General features: G+C 34.2%; 1 protein-coding gene across 1 annotated transcript; it reads left to right on the top strand.

Moving 5' to 3' along the window:
* The first annotated feature begins 16 nt into the window (after window positions 1–16).
* SOCS4 (suppressor of cytokine signaling 4) lies at window positions 17–19,167 on the top strand. The gene is given in 4 exon segments (XM_033108495.1): window positions 17–293; window positions 9,659–9,724; window positions 13,335–13,545; window positions 13,547–19,167. Coding segments are annotated over 2 exon segments (1,323 nt in total). The 5' UTR covers window positions 17–293; window positions 9,659–9,724; window positions 13,335–13,425; the 3' UTR covers window positions 14,750–19,167.
* The last annotated feature ends 1,043 nt before the right edge of the window (window positions 19,168–20,210 follow it).

Below are 20,210 nucleotides of genomic sequence, written 5' to 3'. Positions count from 1 at the left end.
GCTGCAAGGGAAAAAAAAGCCGGTTGCTGGGAGAGGGAGAAAGAAAGGGAGGAAGCGGAACACGGAAGTGGTGGGAACGCTAGGGGAGCAGGTGGAGGCGGTGACCGCGACGTCTGAGACGAAAGCCCAGCGTCGAGGGGTGGGAGCTTGCAGAAAGGCATCCGCCTTGTAGGACCTACATGAGGTGCAGGACTGGCTGGGCCTCCTTATTCACCTCAGCGAGCACCCAGACTGATGGCGATGGTGATGGCGGCAGTTACTCGGACAGCCCCAGTTAAACTGCGCTTAGAGAGGTGAGTGGGGGAAGGGTGGTTGCTGCCTGGCCTTGCCGATCGGGGTCCACTGCTACCTTCCAGGTCTCCGCACAAGCAACCCTATAGAGGTCCATGAACGGGTCCAGCCCCTCCTTGGGGCCGGGCTGGAGAGTGAGATCTTTGGGCATCTTTTCTAGAGAGGAGGAAGACGAGACCCTTCTCAAGCCTTTAATCTTGGCATCCTTTGCACCCTCTCCTCATTTCTATCGAGATAAAAAGGAGGGAAGACTTAATCTCGTTTTGCGGTCCTTGGAGGTATGGCGTGTACATTAATGCTTAATCTTTGGGACTCTACTTATATTCCTTAAGATAAAAGTAACTTGAGTTTTCCTGTTCAGACCCCACCTCAAGTTCACTGAAGTGCGTATTTGGATCAAAAAGAGGGGCTAGAACTAAACCATATATTGTTGAATACTTCGTTCGGTCCCTGTAATCTGTGGTAAGGTCTTGGCCATTAAGTTTATGCTTTGCTTGTGTCTTCATGTTCTCCATGTTGGTAGACCGGTCTCTGATGAAAACCTTCACAATGACTTGTGTGTGTGTGGGAGGGGTGTGGGGGTGGGAGTGGTATCCACCACCTCGTCTCAGTCATACCTAGTTTCTGACGTTAGTGAGACGTTTTTCTGTTGTCGAGATTTCCCCACTGTTTTTCAATCTCTTGCCATTGCGAAAGGTTGCATAGTTAGAACAACCGCGGTATTGTTCTTACCCTGCTGGCATTGTATAAAGGGTTGTTTTGAGTACTGGGACTCCAAATAGGCCTGTTAAACACTGAAGTTTGGTATATGAATAAAGAAGAGTGAATGGCTGAAAAAGAACTCGGGATTTGTGGGAAAATAACCAAGCTATTGCTAATTTTTTACTAGAGCAAAACATACCTGAGACAGTTCTTTCTGAGGGACTTGATGTTATTTGGAGATTATTCTTTTTTTAAATAGACTGATTTATATATATTTTTAATCCAAATAAATATCATTGGATAGACTGTAGAGTTCAAGCTGAACTGTAATAATATTCGTCTCTATATTGAATAAATCATGAGATTTCGGTGTAGAACTATTCAGAGCTCAGCATAAGAAGAATCTGCAAATTAGAACAAGAGTTTTAGCTATAAAATGCCCTAACTATATCTATAATACCATGTGACTTTAAAATTATTAATGGTGTTCACACTTCTGTCATTTCACTCTGCCTTAGAAATCAAACCATGTGATTCATAGGTTAAAGAAAATTTTCCTTTACAAATTTCACATGTATGGAAAGAGCTTGGACCTTAGAGTTGAGCAGCCCTAGTTTTTAATTTTGACTGACAGTTACTTGTGTGACCTTGAATATGCTTGTTTACTTTTTTACAGATATCTATAAAATGTAGATGATACCTACCTCCATCAAATTGCCCAAGTATATAGGAGATACTTATGGATGTATAAAACTAATTATTAGTAATGTCTCGTGTTATTAACAGAGTACTTTGGGTGAGCATTTAGTGGTTTCATTTAAAATGGCTTAAGTCATCATCCAGTAAAAATTTTCAAATATTAAAAAATGTAGTCTTGCTTTTGCTAGTATGTTTTCACAATTCCGTTTCTGTTTCAGTCAAAAGCCTGCAAGTTTTAATATCACTGGAGAGTTAGTTCATGGTCTTGTTGAGGAAAACACATTCAGATAATATGTACAAGATCATAGTGCAGTAATGAAAAGTATGTAACTTAAATGTTAGCAAATTTGTCTGGTTATTTAAGATTACATAGCTTAAAAAAAAAAAAACAATGTCTGTCAGTGATATGGCTGTCAAAATTTTCCAAATGGGTTTATTTATTATTAACAGTGCATGTCTCACAGGAGTGGGTAGCTGAATGAACTCACTGAAAATGATGCCAAGGTCACAGATTCAAGTGCAGTGAAGTTTAGTTAGCTTTGCTCCATTGTGACCACTCATAGTACCCTTAGGCTCACAGATATTGTTGGTCTCAAGAACAATAGGATGAGAGAACATGAATATATTACCGGTTTACTGATGGTGGTATTATCTAAATAAGTAATATTATATAATTTTAGTTTATCCAAGAGGCATATCAGTATTGCCTTATGGAAGGAATTTTTAAAATACCTTTTCAATAAGATGGTGTACTTAATACAAAAATCATTAATCCTGTGAAAGATAAGGTGGGAAGAGTGTAACAATAACAGAGGAGAACAGAGTATTAGAAAAATAACATTGAAAGCAGTTTAGAAACCTGAAGATTTTTTTATCTCTGAAAGTGTCCTGAAACTTGGCAGCCTTTTAAATTCATTTGTGAGGTAAATAATACTTGTACATGTGTAAACTCCCTAAGATATAAAAAGGAATATAGTAAAAGCCCTACTGCCAGTTACCTAGCTCCCCTACCTAAAAACAGCCAGTATTTGAGTCTTGTGTTATTACATTAACGCCGGATCTTTACCACAGAAGACAGACGTAATCGCTGTTTTATGTATGAAAAAGCTGAGATTCAGAAAGGTTGTGATTTGTCCGAGGTCACACTCCTACCAAATGTCAGAGCTGCAAATAGAAACCAGGTCTTTTACCTTCTAATCCAACATAGTGTTTTCACACTCTCTAAATCATAACTATTGCCATAAAACTAAGAATTTGGTAAAGCATAACAGGACATAAAAGTAATTTTATTTAAGTCTAGAGTCACCTTATACTATTAGGTTGGTGCAAAAGTAATTGCGGTTTTGCAATTTTTAACCTTTTAAACCGCAATTACTTTTACACCAACCTAATAGTTTGTAGGTAAAACTTGTTTCCAAACTTAAATGTAAGCATATGTAATTATTATAAAGTAATGAAAAGAATATAATCAGTTAAAAAATGTTTTGTCTACTGTTTCTGTTGAAATCTACTTCCTTACTAAGTAAGCTTGCAAAACTACAAATTTTTATAATTAAAGTTTGGTTATATACACCCATAATATTTTTAAAGAATTTAAAACTGTTTTTTTTAAATAAATTTTATTGGAAAATATTACGGGGCCAGTGTGTTTCTCCGGGGCCCATCAGCTCCAAGTCGTCCTTCAATCTAGTTGTGGAGGGACAGCTCAGCTCCAAGTTCAGTCGGCGTCAGGGGGGCGCAGCCCACCATCCCATATGGGAATTGAACCGCAACCCTGTTGTTCAGCGCTTACACTCTAACCAACTGAGCCATCTGGCCGACCAAGAATTTAAAACTTTTTTAAAAGAGCACATTTATTATCAAGAGTAATATGAAGTGCTTTGTGATATTTCAGAAATGCTGAAGCCTCTTTACCCTCAGTTTTTTGAAGTATGTTTTTGTGCAGATTTTCTAGCCTTGTATGTATCCTTTGTTTCATCTCTTTCCTTTTTAATCTTAATTTTGCCACTTTCCCACCTCTCATTTTTAGAAATCAGCTTCTACATGAAAAGTTATGAGTAGGCAGCTAGCTAATACGTATTTTCATTAAGCTCAGTGTATACTGTTTCCATACATTTTAATCCTGTCCGTAATACCATGAGGCAGTTGGCATTACCCAGATTTCACAATGGGAATACTGAAGCTAAATGAGATTTTTGTAACTCAAGTGACTAGTAAGTGTCAATGTCTTAATTTTATCCCATGTTTGATGATTTAGCAGCTCATGCTCTTTCATCTGTACCATGTTTCATTTTTAAATATGGTATAGTGAAAAACTGTAGATTGTCATTTTTTATGGATTTCTAAAACTTTAAAATTTTCTCATTAGACTAAATTGCTCTTATCGGGGGGGAAAAAAAGACTGCAAAGAGACACACCAAAATGTCTGAATTGATTGTCTAATGTAATTACAGTTGACCCTTGAACAACTGGGGGCTTAGGGGCCACAATCTCCCCCTCCCCTTCACAGACGAAAATCCGCATCTAACTTTGACTCCCTAAAATCTTAACTACTAATAACCTAATGTTGACGGTAAAGCCTACTGATAACGTAATCTATTAATACATGTTTTATATGTTATATATATACTATATACTTACCATAAAGTAACCTAGAAAACAATGTTACTAAGAAAATCAAGAGGAAGAGAAAATATATTTACAGTAGTGTCATATTTATTGGAAAATATCCACATATAAATGGATCCATGCAGTTCAAACATGTATTGCTCAAGCATCAACTATAATTTTTCTCTCCTTTAAACTTCTCGAATGTTCCATATATTTTATAATGAACAATATTGTTTTTATAATTAAAAATTACAGATTACAAGGAAAAATACATCTGTACAATCCAGTTTATTCCCTGAAGTGTTAACAATAGTATATCTTAAATATTTTGGTTTCTAAGGTTCTGTTAAGGTCCTTCCACTTTTAGAAGTCCATATACTGCCTGCTCTTAGTATTCTGCTCTCTCTTCGCTCTAGATTAACGTCCTTCAGTTACAGGTTACTGGACATTTTCTTTAGCTAGCATACTCAGGAAATGCACACTCATTTTAATATTAGCCCAAGTTAAATGTTTCCCCAAAATTTGTTCCACAAAAAGGATTTGTGGTAAGTTAAATATTGGAAACTATGGCTTAAGCAGATTTGTTAACTGAAGTACCTCTTGGAACATTTTGCTAAGTATGCATTGTAATCTTTCAGAGGGAAGCATTTCCCAAACTTGTTTGACAAGGAAACTCCTATTTCTCTAGAACATGTATTAACATCTTTTAGAACTAGTGTCCACAAGACTACAGTTTGGCGAACACTGGCATAAGCAAGCTATTATTAGGAAAGTAAGTGGAGAGAAGAAGGAAGGGTGCAGCAGTGCTAATGATTCTTTTTTTTTTTTTTTTCCACATACAGTTAATACCCATGAGCCCTGGTTTGGTAGCATGAAAAAAAGAGACCTTGAGCAACACGGGTTTGAACTGCACAGTTCCACTTACATGTGGATTTTTTGTGATAAATATGCTGGAAAATTTTTTTGAGATTTGTGACAATTTGAAGAAACTCACAGATGAACTGCATAGCCTAAAAATGTTGAAAAATTAAGAAAAAATTAGGGATATCATGAAAGTATATTAATCTATTTGGATAATTTACTACCATAAAATAAATACAAATCTATTATAAAAGTTAAAATTTATCAAAACTTAAAACACAGACCATACATGGCACCATACACAGTGGAGAAAAATGTACAAACCTAAAGATGCAGTATTAAGTTATAACTGCATAAAATTAACTTTAGTATATAGTATACTACTATAATAATTTTGTAGCCACTTCCTGTTGCTATTGAGGTAAACTTGTGTTAAAACACCCTGTGACACTAATTTCCATGTGAGTAATTCGTCTCTCCAGAAAATTGTGTATCACAGTAAAAAGTGACTTTGTGGTTCTTGCATACGTTTCATCACATTTAGTGCAATACCATAAACCTTACCTTAATGAAGTGCCTCTCGTGATCCTGGACATGCTCCCCAGAAGCAGAGAAAAGTCATGACATTACAAGAAAAGGTTAAATTGCTTGATAGGTACTGTAGATTGAGGTCTGCAGCTGTGGTTGCCCGTCATTTCAAGATAAATGAATCCAGTGTAAGAACCATTGTAAAAAAAGAAAAGGAAATTCATGAAGCCGTCACTGCTGCTACACCAGTGGGCACAAAAACTTTGCGCTTTTTACGAGATACCTTATTATCTCATTTTGAAAATGCAGCTTCTGTGTGGGTGCAGGATTGCTATATGTAGGATTGCTAAGCAGGATTGCTTAGGCAGGTATGCCTAAGAAAGGCATACCTATAGATGCTAATATGATTCAAGAAAAAGCGAAGTCATTATATGGCAATTTAAAGCAAAAGGAAGGTGATGGACCTAAAGCTAGAGAATTTTATGCCAGCAAAGAATGCTTTGGTAAGTTTAGGAAGAGGTTTGGCTTTAAAAATGTCAAGATAACAGGAAAAACAGCTTCTGCCGACCAAGAGGCAGCAGACAAGTTCCCAAGACACCATTAAGAACGTCATTGAAGAAAAAGGATATCTGCCTGAACAGATTTTTAATGCAGAGCTAATAGACACCACACCAGAGGAATTAACAGAAGACGACTTGATGGAGATGAGTGCTTCCAAACCAGTGCCAGAGGATGAGGAAGAAGACGTAGAAGAAACAGAGCCAAAAAACAAACTGACATTAGATAGAAGGGTTCCAATTATTCAAGGTGGCTTTTGACTTCTTTTACAACGTGGACCCTTCTATGGTGGACCCTTCTATGGTACGGGCACTAAACTAAAGCAAACAGTGGAAGAAGGATTGGCACCTTACAGATACATTTTAGAGAAATGAAAAGGCAAAAATATCAGCCAGAAATTACAATGTATTTTCGTAAAGTTACACCAGATGTGCCTGCGTCTCTCACCTCCCCTTCCACCTTCTCCACTTCTCCGGTCTCTGCCACCCCTGGAACAGCAAGACTGACCCCTCCTCTTCCTCTGCCTACTCAACATGAAAATGAGAAGGATGAAGACCTTTATGGTGATCCACTTCCACTTAATGAACAGTAAATAATCATCACGCCGTACAGTTAATAAACTTATCTGGTGTGTGTGTGTGTGTTTGTGTGTCTTGCTGTGAGAATCTAATAACTACAGCAAGAACTGTATGTTTTTTGTGTCATCATCATCATTGCCTATTTATTCATCATGTAGAAAACATCATGTACAAACCTTGTATTGTGAAGTGGATAGCTTATCCTTACATAGGCATAGGTAAGTGATATTTAATATAAAATTAATAACGTGTCAGTTTGTTCACTGTTTTATAACTTTGCTTTCAAAGAATTACATTACCATGCAGTATGCCTCTGTCATAATTGGAGAAACTGTTTATCAGCCTGTTATCACAGGTAGGTGGTTTTTAAAAAATACATGTTTCCAATACTGCATTATGAATCTGACCGTAATACTGCACACCATAAAAATTTTATAACAATTTATTCATCAGTGAATAGTCTAGGCTATTGTGACGCAATTGTATCAGTTACACGAGGCCACCACAAAGCAGTCATATTGCTGCTTCTATGTTATCAGTGCATTAATCATTATACCTGTAAATAAGTATGAATTTCTTTTACACATTATCTTTTCATTTTTGATGTCTAGTGTTAGTAATATACACATATTATGTAATATAACATCTACAGTGTTTTATTATATATAATATGAGATATAGGTACTAAGACAATTTATCTTGTAAACAGATGTAAGCTTAACAGTATCGGTAAGTACAGCACAGTACTATAAATGTATTTTCCTTATGCTCTTCTTAACATTTTCTCTTCTCTAGCTTACTTTGTTGTAGGAATACAGTATATAATACATATAACATACAAAATATGTATTAATTGTATGTTATCCATAAGGCTGCTAGTCAACAGTAGGCTATTAGTTAAGTTTCAGGGAGTCAGAAGTTATACACAAAATTTTCAACTGGAAGGGGGGGTTGATGCCCCTAACCCCCACATTGTTCAAGGGTCAAATGTATTTTAAAATATATACTGGAAAATGAACCTGTATTGCTTTTGTGATATGAAAAACAAATTTTTTTAGTTCTGAGATTTTTCTCATACAAACCAACCCATTTTTCATATTTTTTTTCTTTAACAATCCAAGGAATTTGTCTGTTATCTACTATCCAGAATATTCTGTTTGTGGAGCCTAAATGTTTCCACAGAATCCAACTCAAATATCAGGCTATGATCAAATAACAACTATGACCCACAGAATCCAACTCAAATATCACAGGCTATGATCAGAGTGCTTTCAGAGAGTTTGGGGACACATGACAGGTAAACTTTGGAATCATGGATTTGGTAAGGAAATACCAGGGCTGCATCACTACCAGAATAATTATTTATTCATGAATTCTTTATGTAGTATAGTAAAGTAGTCTTTATAGGATCAAATTTATTTTAATTTAGTAGTTACATGAATTTTTGTCCTAGATGTACATTACCATGGTAGATACAGTAGTTCAATGAATAACTAATAAATACAATAAGTTTCTATAGAGATCTTGATTTAAAATCACCTTCCAGGCCTTATTCAATAGAACTAATTAAATGTTATTCTTTTGTTAGTGTACAGTGGCCATGTTGGGTATTCATTCTATTATCACTGTCATTGCAATTGGTTGTAGAACCAAGGACCAAATGACTATGGACTCTAAGAACTTGCTTTTTTGAAAAAGGCTTTTATATAAACTTGCTTTTTAGACATATGCCTCTGGCTCACTAAGAAATAATATTTTTTAAAGATGTCATTGTACAGAGCAAAGTAACTTAACTGTCTTCATAAAATATTATTGAACCAAGAGCTAAAGCAACCTTCTCTCAAGTGATTCTTCCACCCTCTTAAAAAAAAAAGCTACTTTGCAGCTACCAAGAAAGATCTTTGATGTGTCAGCAGCTCCTTGCAATGTTTCTTCTCTGATTTCCATACTACATTAAAATTGGTAGTAAAGCCATTTTATCATTTTGCATTTCTTCTTCTACCTCATTTATATAAAGTATGTATAAAATTCAAATAATACTTGAAACTAATAATGTTGTATGTCAGTTAATGCTCAATTTAAGAAGAAAAAAAGAATTAATTATTGGCTATTTGGAAGGATTCATTTACATTCAGAACCCCACGGGTTTTTTTTTACATTCAGATTTTACATCTATAGGCAAGACAGCAGTGCACTTTTTTTTAAATTCATCTTTAGCCTTTAAACACATAACAATAAAAAATAGTTTGTTCTCACTAAAAATAATGTTATTTTTATTTAAAGCAATGTGATTGAACTTTTTAAAAGAATTTTGGTTTAATGAAACTTCTGGAAGAGATTAGAAAATTCTTCTGTGTATTTAAATGTAAATATGTGAGATTTATATACATGATGTTTATCCTCTTTTATAACAAAATTATGTAATAGTAAAGGAAATTCTGAATATCTTCTAAAAGGGTCTCTCCATAGCATAAGGTTTTTTAAAGCAGTTACTTTTTCAGTAATTGTTAAGATGTTAACCTATACCATGAAGTGAACAGTTTTGTTTGTTTTGCATTTATTTCTTAATGTATCTGCTAAGTAGCTTCTGAGAGCCACTTGTTATCCCAGTAAAGTTAATCAAATTTAGAACGCTTGTCATTTTGTAAAAGAAAAATACATAGCTCGTCTTAAAAGTTCCAACAACTTATTTAAATGTTTTACCATTCTATTTTCTTTCTTATATAATGTTTGAATTTTTGTGTCATCGATAATTACCCAATTCTTTTTCCATTGCCTTTTTATCTTCTCAATTGAATTTTCTAAAAGTCAGTTCTATTTTTTTCTTTAAGATCTTCTACCTTGGAACCTTGTGTCCTGTGTGGTTATAGGGACAAGTTGATCTCTAGCAGCTCCAGGTACCCTGTTGTCCAGAAACTTCTCTTCTTCATCAGCCCAGGAATTCACATTTCTTCTCTCCTATGTTAAATGTCTTGTTTCTTGTGTTGCATCTTTTGTTTTGGATTTATACTCTAAATTTAGAAGAGCCATCATCAATATGAGGTAAAATTGTTGATCCTTTGCCCATATGAAAATTTATTTATCCTCACATTTGATTGATAGTTTAGCTTGTTATCTCTTCAAGGTTAGAAACTAGCCTTTATCTTCCAATGTTACTGTTAAGAAACCAAGTGCCATTTTATTTACAGTCCTTTGATTGCGACTTTTTTCCTTCATGAAGATTTTGAATTTTATTTTATATTTTTGGCTTGGTCACTTTATTTACTTACTTTTATTTTATTATGGTAAAAACACAACATGAGATTTACCCTCTTAACAAATTTTTAAGCATGCAATACAGTATATAGCATATAAGATAGGAAAGCTTTAGTATCTGCTTCTCATCTCTGAAGTTCTAAAATTTGAGATTAATGTAACTTGATGTGTATTTTTACCCCCACATTGTGCTGGGTGCTCAGGGGGGCTCTTTCGATATAGAGGCTTATGTCCTTCCATTCTGGGAAATATTCTAATATAGTTTTTTTGATTATTTCTCCCCTCCATTTTGTTATTTTCTGTGAAATGTCTGTATTGATTCTCTAATTTTCTTACCTTTTCTGTCTAGTTAACCATTTTTTCCTAGTTCCTATTATTTCCTCAACTCATCTCTAACTTTCCTATTGAATATTTTATTTCTGCAATTGTGTTTTTAATTTCCATAACTTTCTTATTCTGTGGTTGTCCTCACCACCTCTTACTCATTCTTCTCTTAACTTTGAAGAAATCAATTTGATTTTCTGTTCTTTTCGTGGTTACTATTTTCTCCAAGTTCCATATGTTTTAGTCTGTCCTTTATGTCAGAAGCTTTCTTCAAAACTCTGATAACCTGTGAGTATTAATTCTTATTGTAGAGTGAATGAAGCACAGCAACGCTGCCTGAGAGCTGTATGTGAGTAGGTGGGGCATGTAGACTGGTGAGCTTCACTGCGTGGTTGACTGGCCTCCCAGCTTTTTATTGGAGGATTCCCAGAGAGCAGTATCTATAGGTCTTTTCTCTTTGGCCATTATATTTATCCAGCAAAGTACCTTCCAGTCTCCTATTAGAGGTATAAGTCTGGGAACTGGATGGAAGAAGGGAGCAGGGAACTTTCATTCCGATTTTAGTCCCAAGCTTCCCTTCTAACCTTGCTATGTCTAGTATCCAAAGTCCTGAGCCTCTCTGGTGCAGTTTCTCCAAATAAATGTCTCATCTGTGAGAGTAAGAACTGGAGGGATCTAACTGCTTTTATGCAGAGATTTTCAACCCACCTCTCCATTTTCCGCCCTGTCCTCCACCCACACTTTTTGTAGCATCTGGTGCCTCTGGGTCCTGGATTTGCCTGCTCTCGCTCATCCATGTCACCTCTGTGCCTGTGTCACCCACCTCTCCACTTCTGGGTCAGTTACTGCTCCTCCATTCCTTTTCTGTCCTGATGTTTTATAACTCAGGTTATAAAAACCTGTCAGTTTCATTAAAGATGAAGTTTGTGGGGTTTTTTTCCACTTTTTCTTGTTTTGGACTGAGAGGATGGAGCAAAAAGATTTTCACTTAACCATTTTTAAAACGGATAATTATTTCTTCCGTAATCAGAAAAAAACAGAAAGCTGTTTTCATTTTGAGGGGAAATCAAGTTACACTACTCATTAAGAAATTCAATAATGGGAAGCAGCAGTTATAACTACAGGAAGCATTAGAATCACTAAAAGATTTTATAGGAGACTTGGTTGTGTCAGAAGGCAGAGAGAAACTGAGAGGGAAAAATTGAAGTAGGCCTTGGTCAAGATGGGAAATGTTATCAAGAATAGAGGTAGAGAGCTTAGCTGAAATATAGAAATAAAGAAATAAATGACACTATACTAAAGTAGCAAGGAGGCCAGATGAGGGATCTCACACCCAGTGGAGTAAAATTGGGCATATAGCTAAAAAAAAAAAAAATTGATACATTTTTAAATACTATTTTGATACTTTTTTAGTAAGTAAAAGCACCGGGCATTTCAAATCTTAGATGATAATGTTTCTCACATTATCGAGCTGAATTCAAAATATTGAAATTATGCAGTATTCATAAAAAATATCTGCTTGGGACTCCTTTATTATATTTTTATCTTGAAAAATATATTAAAGTATAAGTTCTTAGGCAATAACAAGTAAGTGTCTCTTCTAATCAATGACTTCATTTTCTTCTGCCTCCTTTGTTGCTTCTGCTTCTTTATTTTTGTTCAGTGGAATTTAGTCAATGAACAACCAAAACATACTGCTGAGTATAATTTTGATGTACTTTAGTACATCATTATTTATAATGATGTTTCTTTCAAAATTAGATTTAAAAATATTTTTTCCTATGGCTTTTAAATAATTATATACCAGTGAGTTCACTGAATCAAAATAATAACTGTAATCACTAGATACTTTTCAATGTTAAGAAATGGAGTACTTTATATAGCAAGTCTGTATCTTTGGTTCACACTTTTAAGCATATGTGACAATCATATTTGCCACTGCAGATGCTTGTTTCAAACATTACTGTTTTTAAAATAGATTCAAGTGGCTCTAAACATTTACTTGACTATTGGGATTGTTAATGTTCCTCAAACATAATCAGAAACTTGTAATCAGCATGTTTAGTGCAATTGATGTTCTTAGTCACAAAATTCAACTTTAATTTCAAAATATTTGAAATTATAAGCCCCTTCCCCCAATTTTAGACTTAAATCTTATTCCACCTAAGAATAATTAACTAAATTCCATCTACAACCAATCATTACTATTAGTCTTAATAAAATTCAGTATCTTACATTGTAAATTTTAGTATGTCTAGCCAATTTCATAGGGAAGGCATTGCCCTGTAGAAATTTGCTTGCTTGCTTTTTAAAATTATCAATACAAGAAAGTGTGTGTGTAATACCAAATTTTTATCCAATTCCATATTTTATATAAACTGCCTAGACTGGTAGTGAAGTTGACCAGTTATTGAAATGAGTTGACAAAACTGTGTTGGAAATGCTTGCATGGCATTTGTACTGTTCAGTGGTGATTATTTATTTAATAAATTCTTAACAGTAGGAGTAAAAACAAGGAGAGGGAAGTGGAGGACCTCTATAGGGCGATGCTCCTCAAACACCGGCTGATAGATTTCTCACTGTCTGTTACAACGAATTTACTGGGCTGCTGTGAAATTTTAAAAAATAAGGGGAGAAAAGATTGCCACAAGATGTACTTCAAGACTAGGAATTATTCACATTTTGAACATATATTTTGGCTGAGGGGGCTTAGCTTTTACCGATCTACATTGAAAATTAGCTGTGGGAAAGGAACTCTGATTCTTGACTCTATGGCATTGTGAAAGTATTAGTTTATGGTTTATTTAAGTACTCTATCTTTTTCATGTACTAATTATGCTCTTTTTAATCTTGTATCTAAATTGAGGCTTAATATGTAAACTATACAATGTGAATGACAAATGATTAATGATTTTTCTCCCCCTTTAGGTACATCCAGGAAGTACCCAGAAGAAACTTCCTGCCAGAAAAACTGAAAAAATAGTATTTATAACACTGGAATTTATGGCTTATTGTTAAAATGGCAGAAAATAATGAAAATAATAGTAAAAATTTAGATGTAAGGCCCAAAACTAGTCGGAGTAGAAGTGCTGACAGAAAGGACGGTTATGTGTGGAGTGGAAAGAAGTTATCTTGGTCAAAAAAAGAGTGAAAGTTGTTCAGATGCTGAAACAGTGAATGCTGTAGAGAAAACTGAAGTTCCTTTAAGGAGCCAAGAAAGAAAGCACAGCTGTTCATCCATCGAATTGGATTTGGATCATTCCTGTGGGCATAGATTTTTAGGTCGGTCTCTTAAACAGAAACTGCAAGATGCTGTGGGGCAGTGTTTTCCAATAAAGAATTGTACTAGTCGGAACTCTTCAGGGCTTCCATCTAAAAGAAAAATTCATATCAGTGAACTCATGTTAGATAAGTGTCCTTTCCCACCTCGATCCGATTTAGCCTTTAGGTGGCATTTTATTAAACGACACACTGCTCCTATAAATCCCAAATCAGATGAATTGGTAAGCACAGACTTGTCTCAGAGTGAATTGAGGGATGGTCAGCTAAGACAAAGAAGAAATGTGGAAGAAGAGATGAACTGTTTCTCACATCCCACTGTTCAGCCCTGTGTCATAACCACCAACAATGCTTCATGTAGAGGTGGTCCTATGACTGGGTCTGTGATGAACCTGGTTTCAAATAACAGTATAGAAGATAGTGACATGGATTCAGATGATGAAATTATAACACTTTGCACAAGTTCCAGGAAAAGAAACAAACCCAAATGGGAAATGGATGAAGAAATTCTGCAGTTGGAGACACCTCCTAAGTACCACACCCAGATTGATTATGTCCACTGTCTTGTACCAGACCTCCTTCAGATCAATAACAATCCATGTTACTGGGGAGTTATGGATAAATATGCAGCTGAAGCTCTACTAGAAGGAAAACCAGAGGGTACCTTTCTACTTCGAGACTCAGCACAGGAAGACTATTTATTCTCTGTTAGTTTTAGACGCTATAGTCGTTCTCTTCATGCTAGAATTGAACAGTGGAATCACAACTTTAGCTTTGACGCACATGATCCTTGTGTCTTCCATTCTCCTGACATTACTGGGCTCCTAGAACATTATAAGGACCCAAGTGCCTGTATGTTCTTCGAACCACTTTTATCCACTCCTTTAATTCGGACTTTCCCCTTTTCCCTGCAGCATATATGCAGAACAGTTATTTGTAACTGTACAACTTACGATGGCATTGATGCCCTTCCAATTCCTTCTTCCATGAAATTATATCTGAAAGAATATCACTATAAATCTAAAGTTAGAGTACTCAGGATTGATGCACCAGAACAATGCTAGGTAAAGAGTAGGAACATGGGAATTTAGTATTTTTTTTCCTTATGCCATTTTGAATTTTTCTACCAGGGCAGTTAAGAGTCCAAAATAAACCTCTGCCCTAAATTTTGCTTCCAGATCAGTTTATTTTTCTTATGGTACGCTAATCGTTTAAGGATACACACTAGGGATTAATTGTTTAAGGTTACACACTAAGGATATTTGTGACCAGATGTTTGGTGTTTGTTTTTACCATGGTAGGGTGTATACGTAATGTTTTTTCTTAATTGTAATTTACATATGATCCAGGGATATTTGAATTTGGTAGGCATTGTACACACAAAGAATCTGTATTTCATACTTTCCTTTCGAAATAATCCCATGTCCCTTCCTACATGTAAGCCTTTCTTAGACTGTGCCCTTGGCATTCCTATACATAAAATACAGTTTTTCCATCCCCCTTTTCAGAGCTTTAAAATTCTTCAGTAAAGCTAAGTGTGTTGTAATTCACAATCCATACTAATGTAATTGACTTTTGTAATTTACTAATAGGGATGTTAAAGATAACAAAATGGCTTAAAATCAAACTTGATGTGTTTTCATTTTAAATATTAACTATAAAGCAGTATTGCTAAATTTGATCTTGTCAGTAAGAATCAAATGAGAACATTTTGGAGGTGAATTTATTCTACAAGTGGTGTGGTCATTTGTTATTCCTTAAATAGATCTTTCTCACATCCTGGAGGAGTTACCATCTTCAGAACATAAATATTGTTCCTTTCTCACTGGAAGCTTTAAAAATAATGAGAATACTAGTAGTTACTAAAGTACTAAAGTAACTATCGGGCTACTTTTCTGTATTTATTTATGAACTGTTGCTTTTACTTAGCCCATTTATAGAAACTCTGAGCCTATTATTTGGAGAGATGCCACAATTTATAAACAGACACAAATTTCCATTGGTAACCAAAGACTACCTAAGTCGTTTTTCATTATTTTAAATTGAGCGTGAATAAAGATTCAAAAAGTAAACTTAGTATTCAGAGCTTAGTGTTCAGAAAGCTTAATATTGTTTTTGACCTTCGAGGTTCCAATAATTATTCCTTATCTTCAGAATTAACATGTCTTTACTGTGGTTTCAGAAAAAGGAAAACATTTTGAGAGCCACATGGTTTATGCCATACTGAATAGTACTGGGAAGCAGGTCTAATGTTTTAAATTTATTATCCTGAGAACAGAAAAGCATTTTTAGAAACATTATTATCCCAGCATAATAGGTTAAATGGAGTGATACCCTATCCATCCCCTTTTTAAAAGAATCCATGAATAATAAATTTCCTAGACAGTTGTTTCTTCTGGTGAGCTGTTTACCCCTTTGTAAACTGGCATTTTTTAACATCTTAGTAATTGATTTCTTGATGCTAGTTTAGCTCTAATAGGATGCTTCTACCTGGGTTGAAAGAAATTTGACTCAAATTTCCCAGTTAGAACAAATATTTCTTAAGTATCATTGCTTTTATGTTGAAGAAGCATTTCCCTTTCATGGAGTTCTGCTGCTAACATAAAGATGGCATTTTTAAATAATGTTAAAATAAATTTTTAGCAATTATCGCAAAATTAAACCAAGGAAATCCGTTATCATTATCTTCTAGCATTTTTTTTCTCGGTGATCTCAAGATTGTCTTGGTTCCAATGAAGGATAGCTACTAAAATAGCACTTCTCTTAGCAATGATGAGGCTCAGGACATCATAACACCAATGTCAGGATAACATCTCTTCTGAAGATGATATTTCCCTTTTACGAAAGAAAAATCTCATACTACCTCATCTTTGTTGTGGCACTTTTGTAGATCACTGAGAAGCTTATCTTATTTACCAATATAACACTTCCTAAATATGCATCTTTGGTGAAAGAAAATTAATAGTATGGTAAGACTACCCATGATTATAATTTTTTATCAGAATTTGATAATGAGACTTTCTGTTTCTGTGAAACAATTATTATTTTAAATATTTTTCTTTTAAAAATAACTTTTTATCAGTACAGAAAACCTAAGGGATGACAAGCTAACAAATATTCTATTAAAAGGTAATTTTATAAAGAAAAATGAAGCATAATTATGTTATCTTTTATAATGGTAAAAATTAGTGTTTATATAAAAATCAAGATCGTAGCTTTTCATATAGTCACTCTGGTTGTGATATATTTTCTCTGGCTTATTTTTTCAACTTCAAGGTAGTGACAGCTGTTAACATTTTCAAAATACTGCCATACATATAGCCTTGAAGGAGATGATCTAGTAAATGAGAGCAGGGAAGAGACTCATTTACTCTGAAATGGTTCGTATTTTTCCTTTGATATTTGCTACAGTGAAAAGTAATCTGAAAAGTAGAAATATAAAGATTTGAGAAGGGAGTTGTTTACCATGAAGGAAGAAAGAAAAGAATAATAATAAATTTTTTAAAACATTAAGAGATTGGAATTTAGAAAAGTTAACCCTTTTTTTCTCAGTTACTTTGTGAGGACATATTTGGAAGCGCATTTGATATTCAGAAACTTTTAAAAATGTAATTATTGGAATATATAAATCAAATTAGTAAGTTTTGAGAGGAACAATGTGGGAAGACATATCTAAATATAAATTCTGTAACTCTAAGTTAGACGTTGTATTTGAAAAGTGTAAAGTCTAGAATTAAGAAAGCACTCAGCCTGATAGATATATGTAGAGCTCATTGGTAAGAGAGTAGGAGACTAAAAGAAACAAGATAAAATATTAAAATTAAGAATTTAGGCATTACCTCAGGGGAGAGCCTTGACAGTGAAAGGGAACTACTTACACTAATAGCTACTCTGGACCAAACACTTAGCTGTGCTTTGGGAATCATCCTGAACTAATCAGGAAATAAACTTGACTTTTCTGTTTCTCTCTGAAGCTTTTCAGGACATTAACTGCACTCTCCCTCCCCCCTTTTTAAGCTACAGCATCTACGTTCATACTGTAATTCCTGAAATATGCTGATAGATTTTTTTAGGTTCCTTGAGCATTTTTTGTGCAAATAATCATGTGATCTTTCTATCACCGTGCCATTCACTTAAATAATGCATGGAGGGAATGGTTTAATTTAAAGGAAGACCTAATAGGAAGAAGATTAAAGGAAGCTTTTAGCCTGTGGCTTGATTTATCGATTTGGTGATCAGACCTGTGTTCTTTCCTGAATTTCAGCTAATGGCAAACTGTGGTTAAAGAATGACTTTCAGTTAAAGTTTTGATTTACTATTATAAATAATATAAAGAATGTCTTAGTAATTAGAAATCTTTTTTAAAGTAGAACAAATGTGGCAGACAGGACTCATCATTATACAAATTCCATTTTTATAAGAAAAACAAACCATTATCATTTATTCATAAGCCAAAGCCATTAAGAAGATAAATCAAGTTACCAGCTTCCTGTCTCTGAAGTTTGGATCATTTTATAGATCAACATAATAGAGAACATCCTTCCTATGAAACAAAAACCTTGAGACCTAACTCAAATATACTCTTAGTTTTCATTTAAAATATTATTTGCCACTTTTAAGCTATTATCAGAGTCAAATCAGTTATGTATTGTTTTGATAGAGCAAATTTCACAGGAAAGTAGATTTAGAATAATTATAAGACATTCCTGGAGACAACACAAGGAAAACTGTTTAAATTTAAAATACCCTATGTGTTAGGTAATTTAATACCCAAATGAATAAAAGATTTTAAGTCAAGCAAATTATTGTTTCTACTTTGGAAAAAATTCTTTACAATTTTGGTTTTAATATAATGAGTTTTACATTCATTTTTATTTCTAAAAAATGAACAGAAAGCACAAAATGTTTTACTTTTTAATGGCCTACTAGAAATGAGCAACACTACAAGAGTCTGTCTATACTACTCTAATACATTAAGATATTAGACACTAAATGGAGGTAACTTTGAAATGGATTGGCTTCTAAGTTGAAATATAGATTAATGGATATAAGCCAATGGAAAGAGATTAGGGCACATGAATCTTATTTCAAATAAAGCCAGAGTCTGTTTTTCCTTAACTTTTAAATTTTGAATAGGATACTCAATCCTAAGTTTTTCTTTGCCTTCATTCCCTAGTATATAAAATGTAGATAATACTTGTCACTAGACTTCTGAAGGTTAATTCTTCAGTTAAGAGATGACCCTTGGAGCATACTTGAAAATAATTTCTGTATAGCTGTTAAGTACTAAGGTGACAATAGGTTTTCAGAGTATCCCCTTAGTAGACCCTGCAAATTCACATTCACTTATTTTAGTCTGTAATAGGCTTTCTTGTCTGGATATGACAATAAAGATAACAGTACAATTTGAATTTATGCTTTAGACTCAGTAACCGTATTTCCCTAAAAATTAGACCTAGCCGGACCATCCGCTCTGATGCATCTTTTGGAGCAAAAATTAATATAAGACCCAGTATTATATAGACCAGGTCTTATATTAACTTTTGCTCCAAAAGATGCATCAGAGCGGATGGTCCGGCTAGGTCTTATTTTCGGGGAAACACGGAATTAGATGAAAGAGTTGCAATTTCCTTCAGCTCTTAATAAGGTTTATATAAAATCGATGTTTGCCTAAGTTATTTTAAAAATTGATTACATTTGCAGGAAGTGACGATACAGGCATACCTCATTTTATTGTGCTTCACTTTATTGTACTTCGCAGATACTGGTTTTTTTAGAAATTGAAAGTTTGTGGCAACCCTGTGTTGAGCAAGTCTTTTGGCACCTTTTTTCCAACAGCCATTTGTTTATTTCGTGTCTGTCACATCTTGATGATTCTCACAATATTTTAAACTTTTTCACTATATTTGTTACAGTGATCTCTGATCAGTGATCTTTGTCAAGACTCAGATGATGGTTAACATTTTTTAGCAATAAAGTATTTTTTAATTAAGATATATACTTTTTTTAGACCTGGTGCACACTTAATAGACTACAGTATAGTGTAAACACAACTTTTATGTGACTGGGAACCCAAAAAAATATATGGTGACTTGCTTTATCGCAATATTTGCTTTGTTGCAGTGGTCTGGAACCAAACCTGCAACATCTCCGAGGTATGCCTGTAATCATTTTGCGGTGGTTATAATCAAATCTAAGCCTTCAGACTTGAGAGTGTAAAACTCAAGGAGATTTACTTAAATTGTGTTAACTTTGCTAGAATTGGATAAATTCTATATAAACCAAGTATAAACGTGATATATACTTGAATATACAGAGTTTAAGAGTAACTTCACAAAGCTATTAGTACCCTTGTCAATCAGGCTTGTATGATCCACCCCTTACCCAAAAAGAAGACTGTTTTCATTTTTATTTCTAATCTTGAAGTTGAGTGTTTCTTCTGGATGTGAGTTCAAATAAATTGATCTTAATAAATTTTCATTTCTTCTTAATTAAAACTTCATATATAAAATCCAAAGGCTTTGT

The sequence above is a fragment of the Rhinolophus ferrumequinum genome, chromosome 6 (genome assembly GCF_004115265.2).
Source record: "Rhinolophus ferrumequinum isolate MPI-CBG mRhiFer1 chromosome 6, mRhiFer1_v1.p, whole genome shotgun sequence".
NCBI lineage: Eukaryota > Metazoa > Chordata > Mammalia > Chiroptera > Rhinolophidae > Rhinolophus > Rhinolophus ferrumequinum.
The sequence above is the reverse complement of the archived record's forward strand: the minus strand, read 5'-3'. Positions and strand labels throughout refer to the sequence as shown.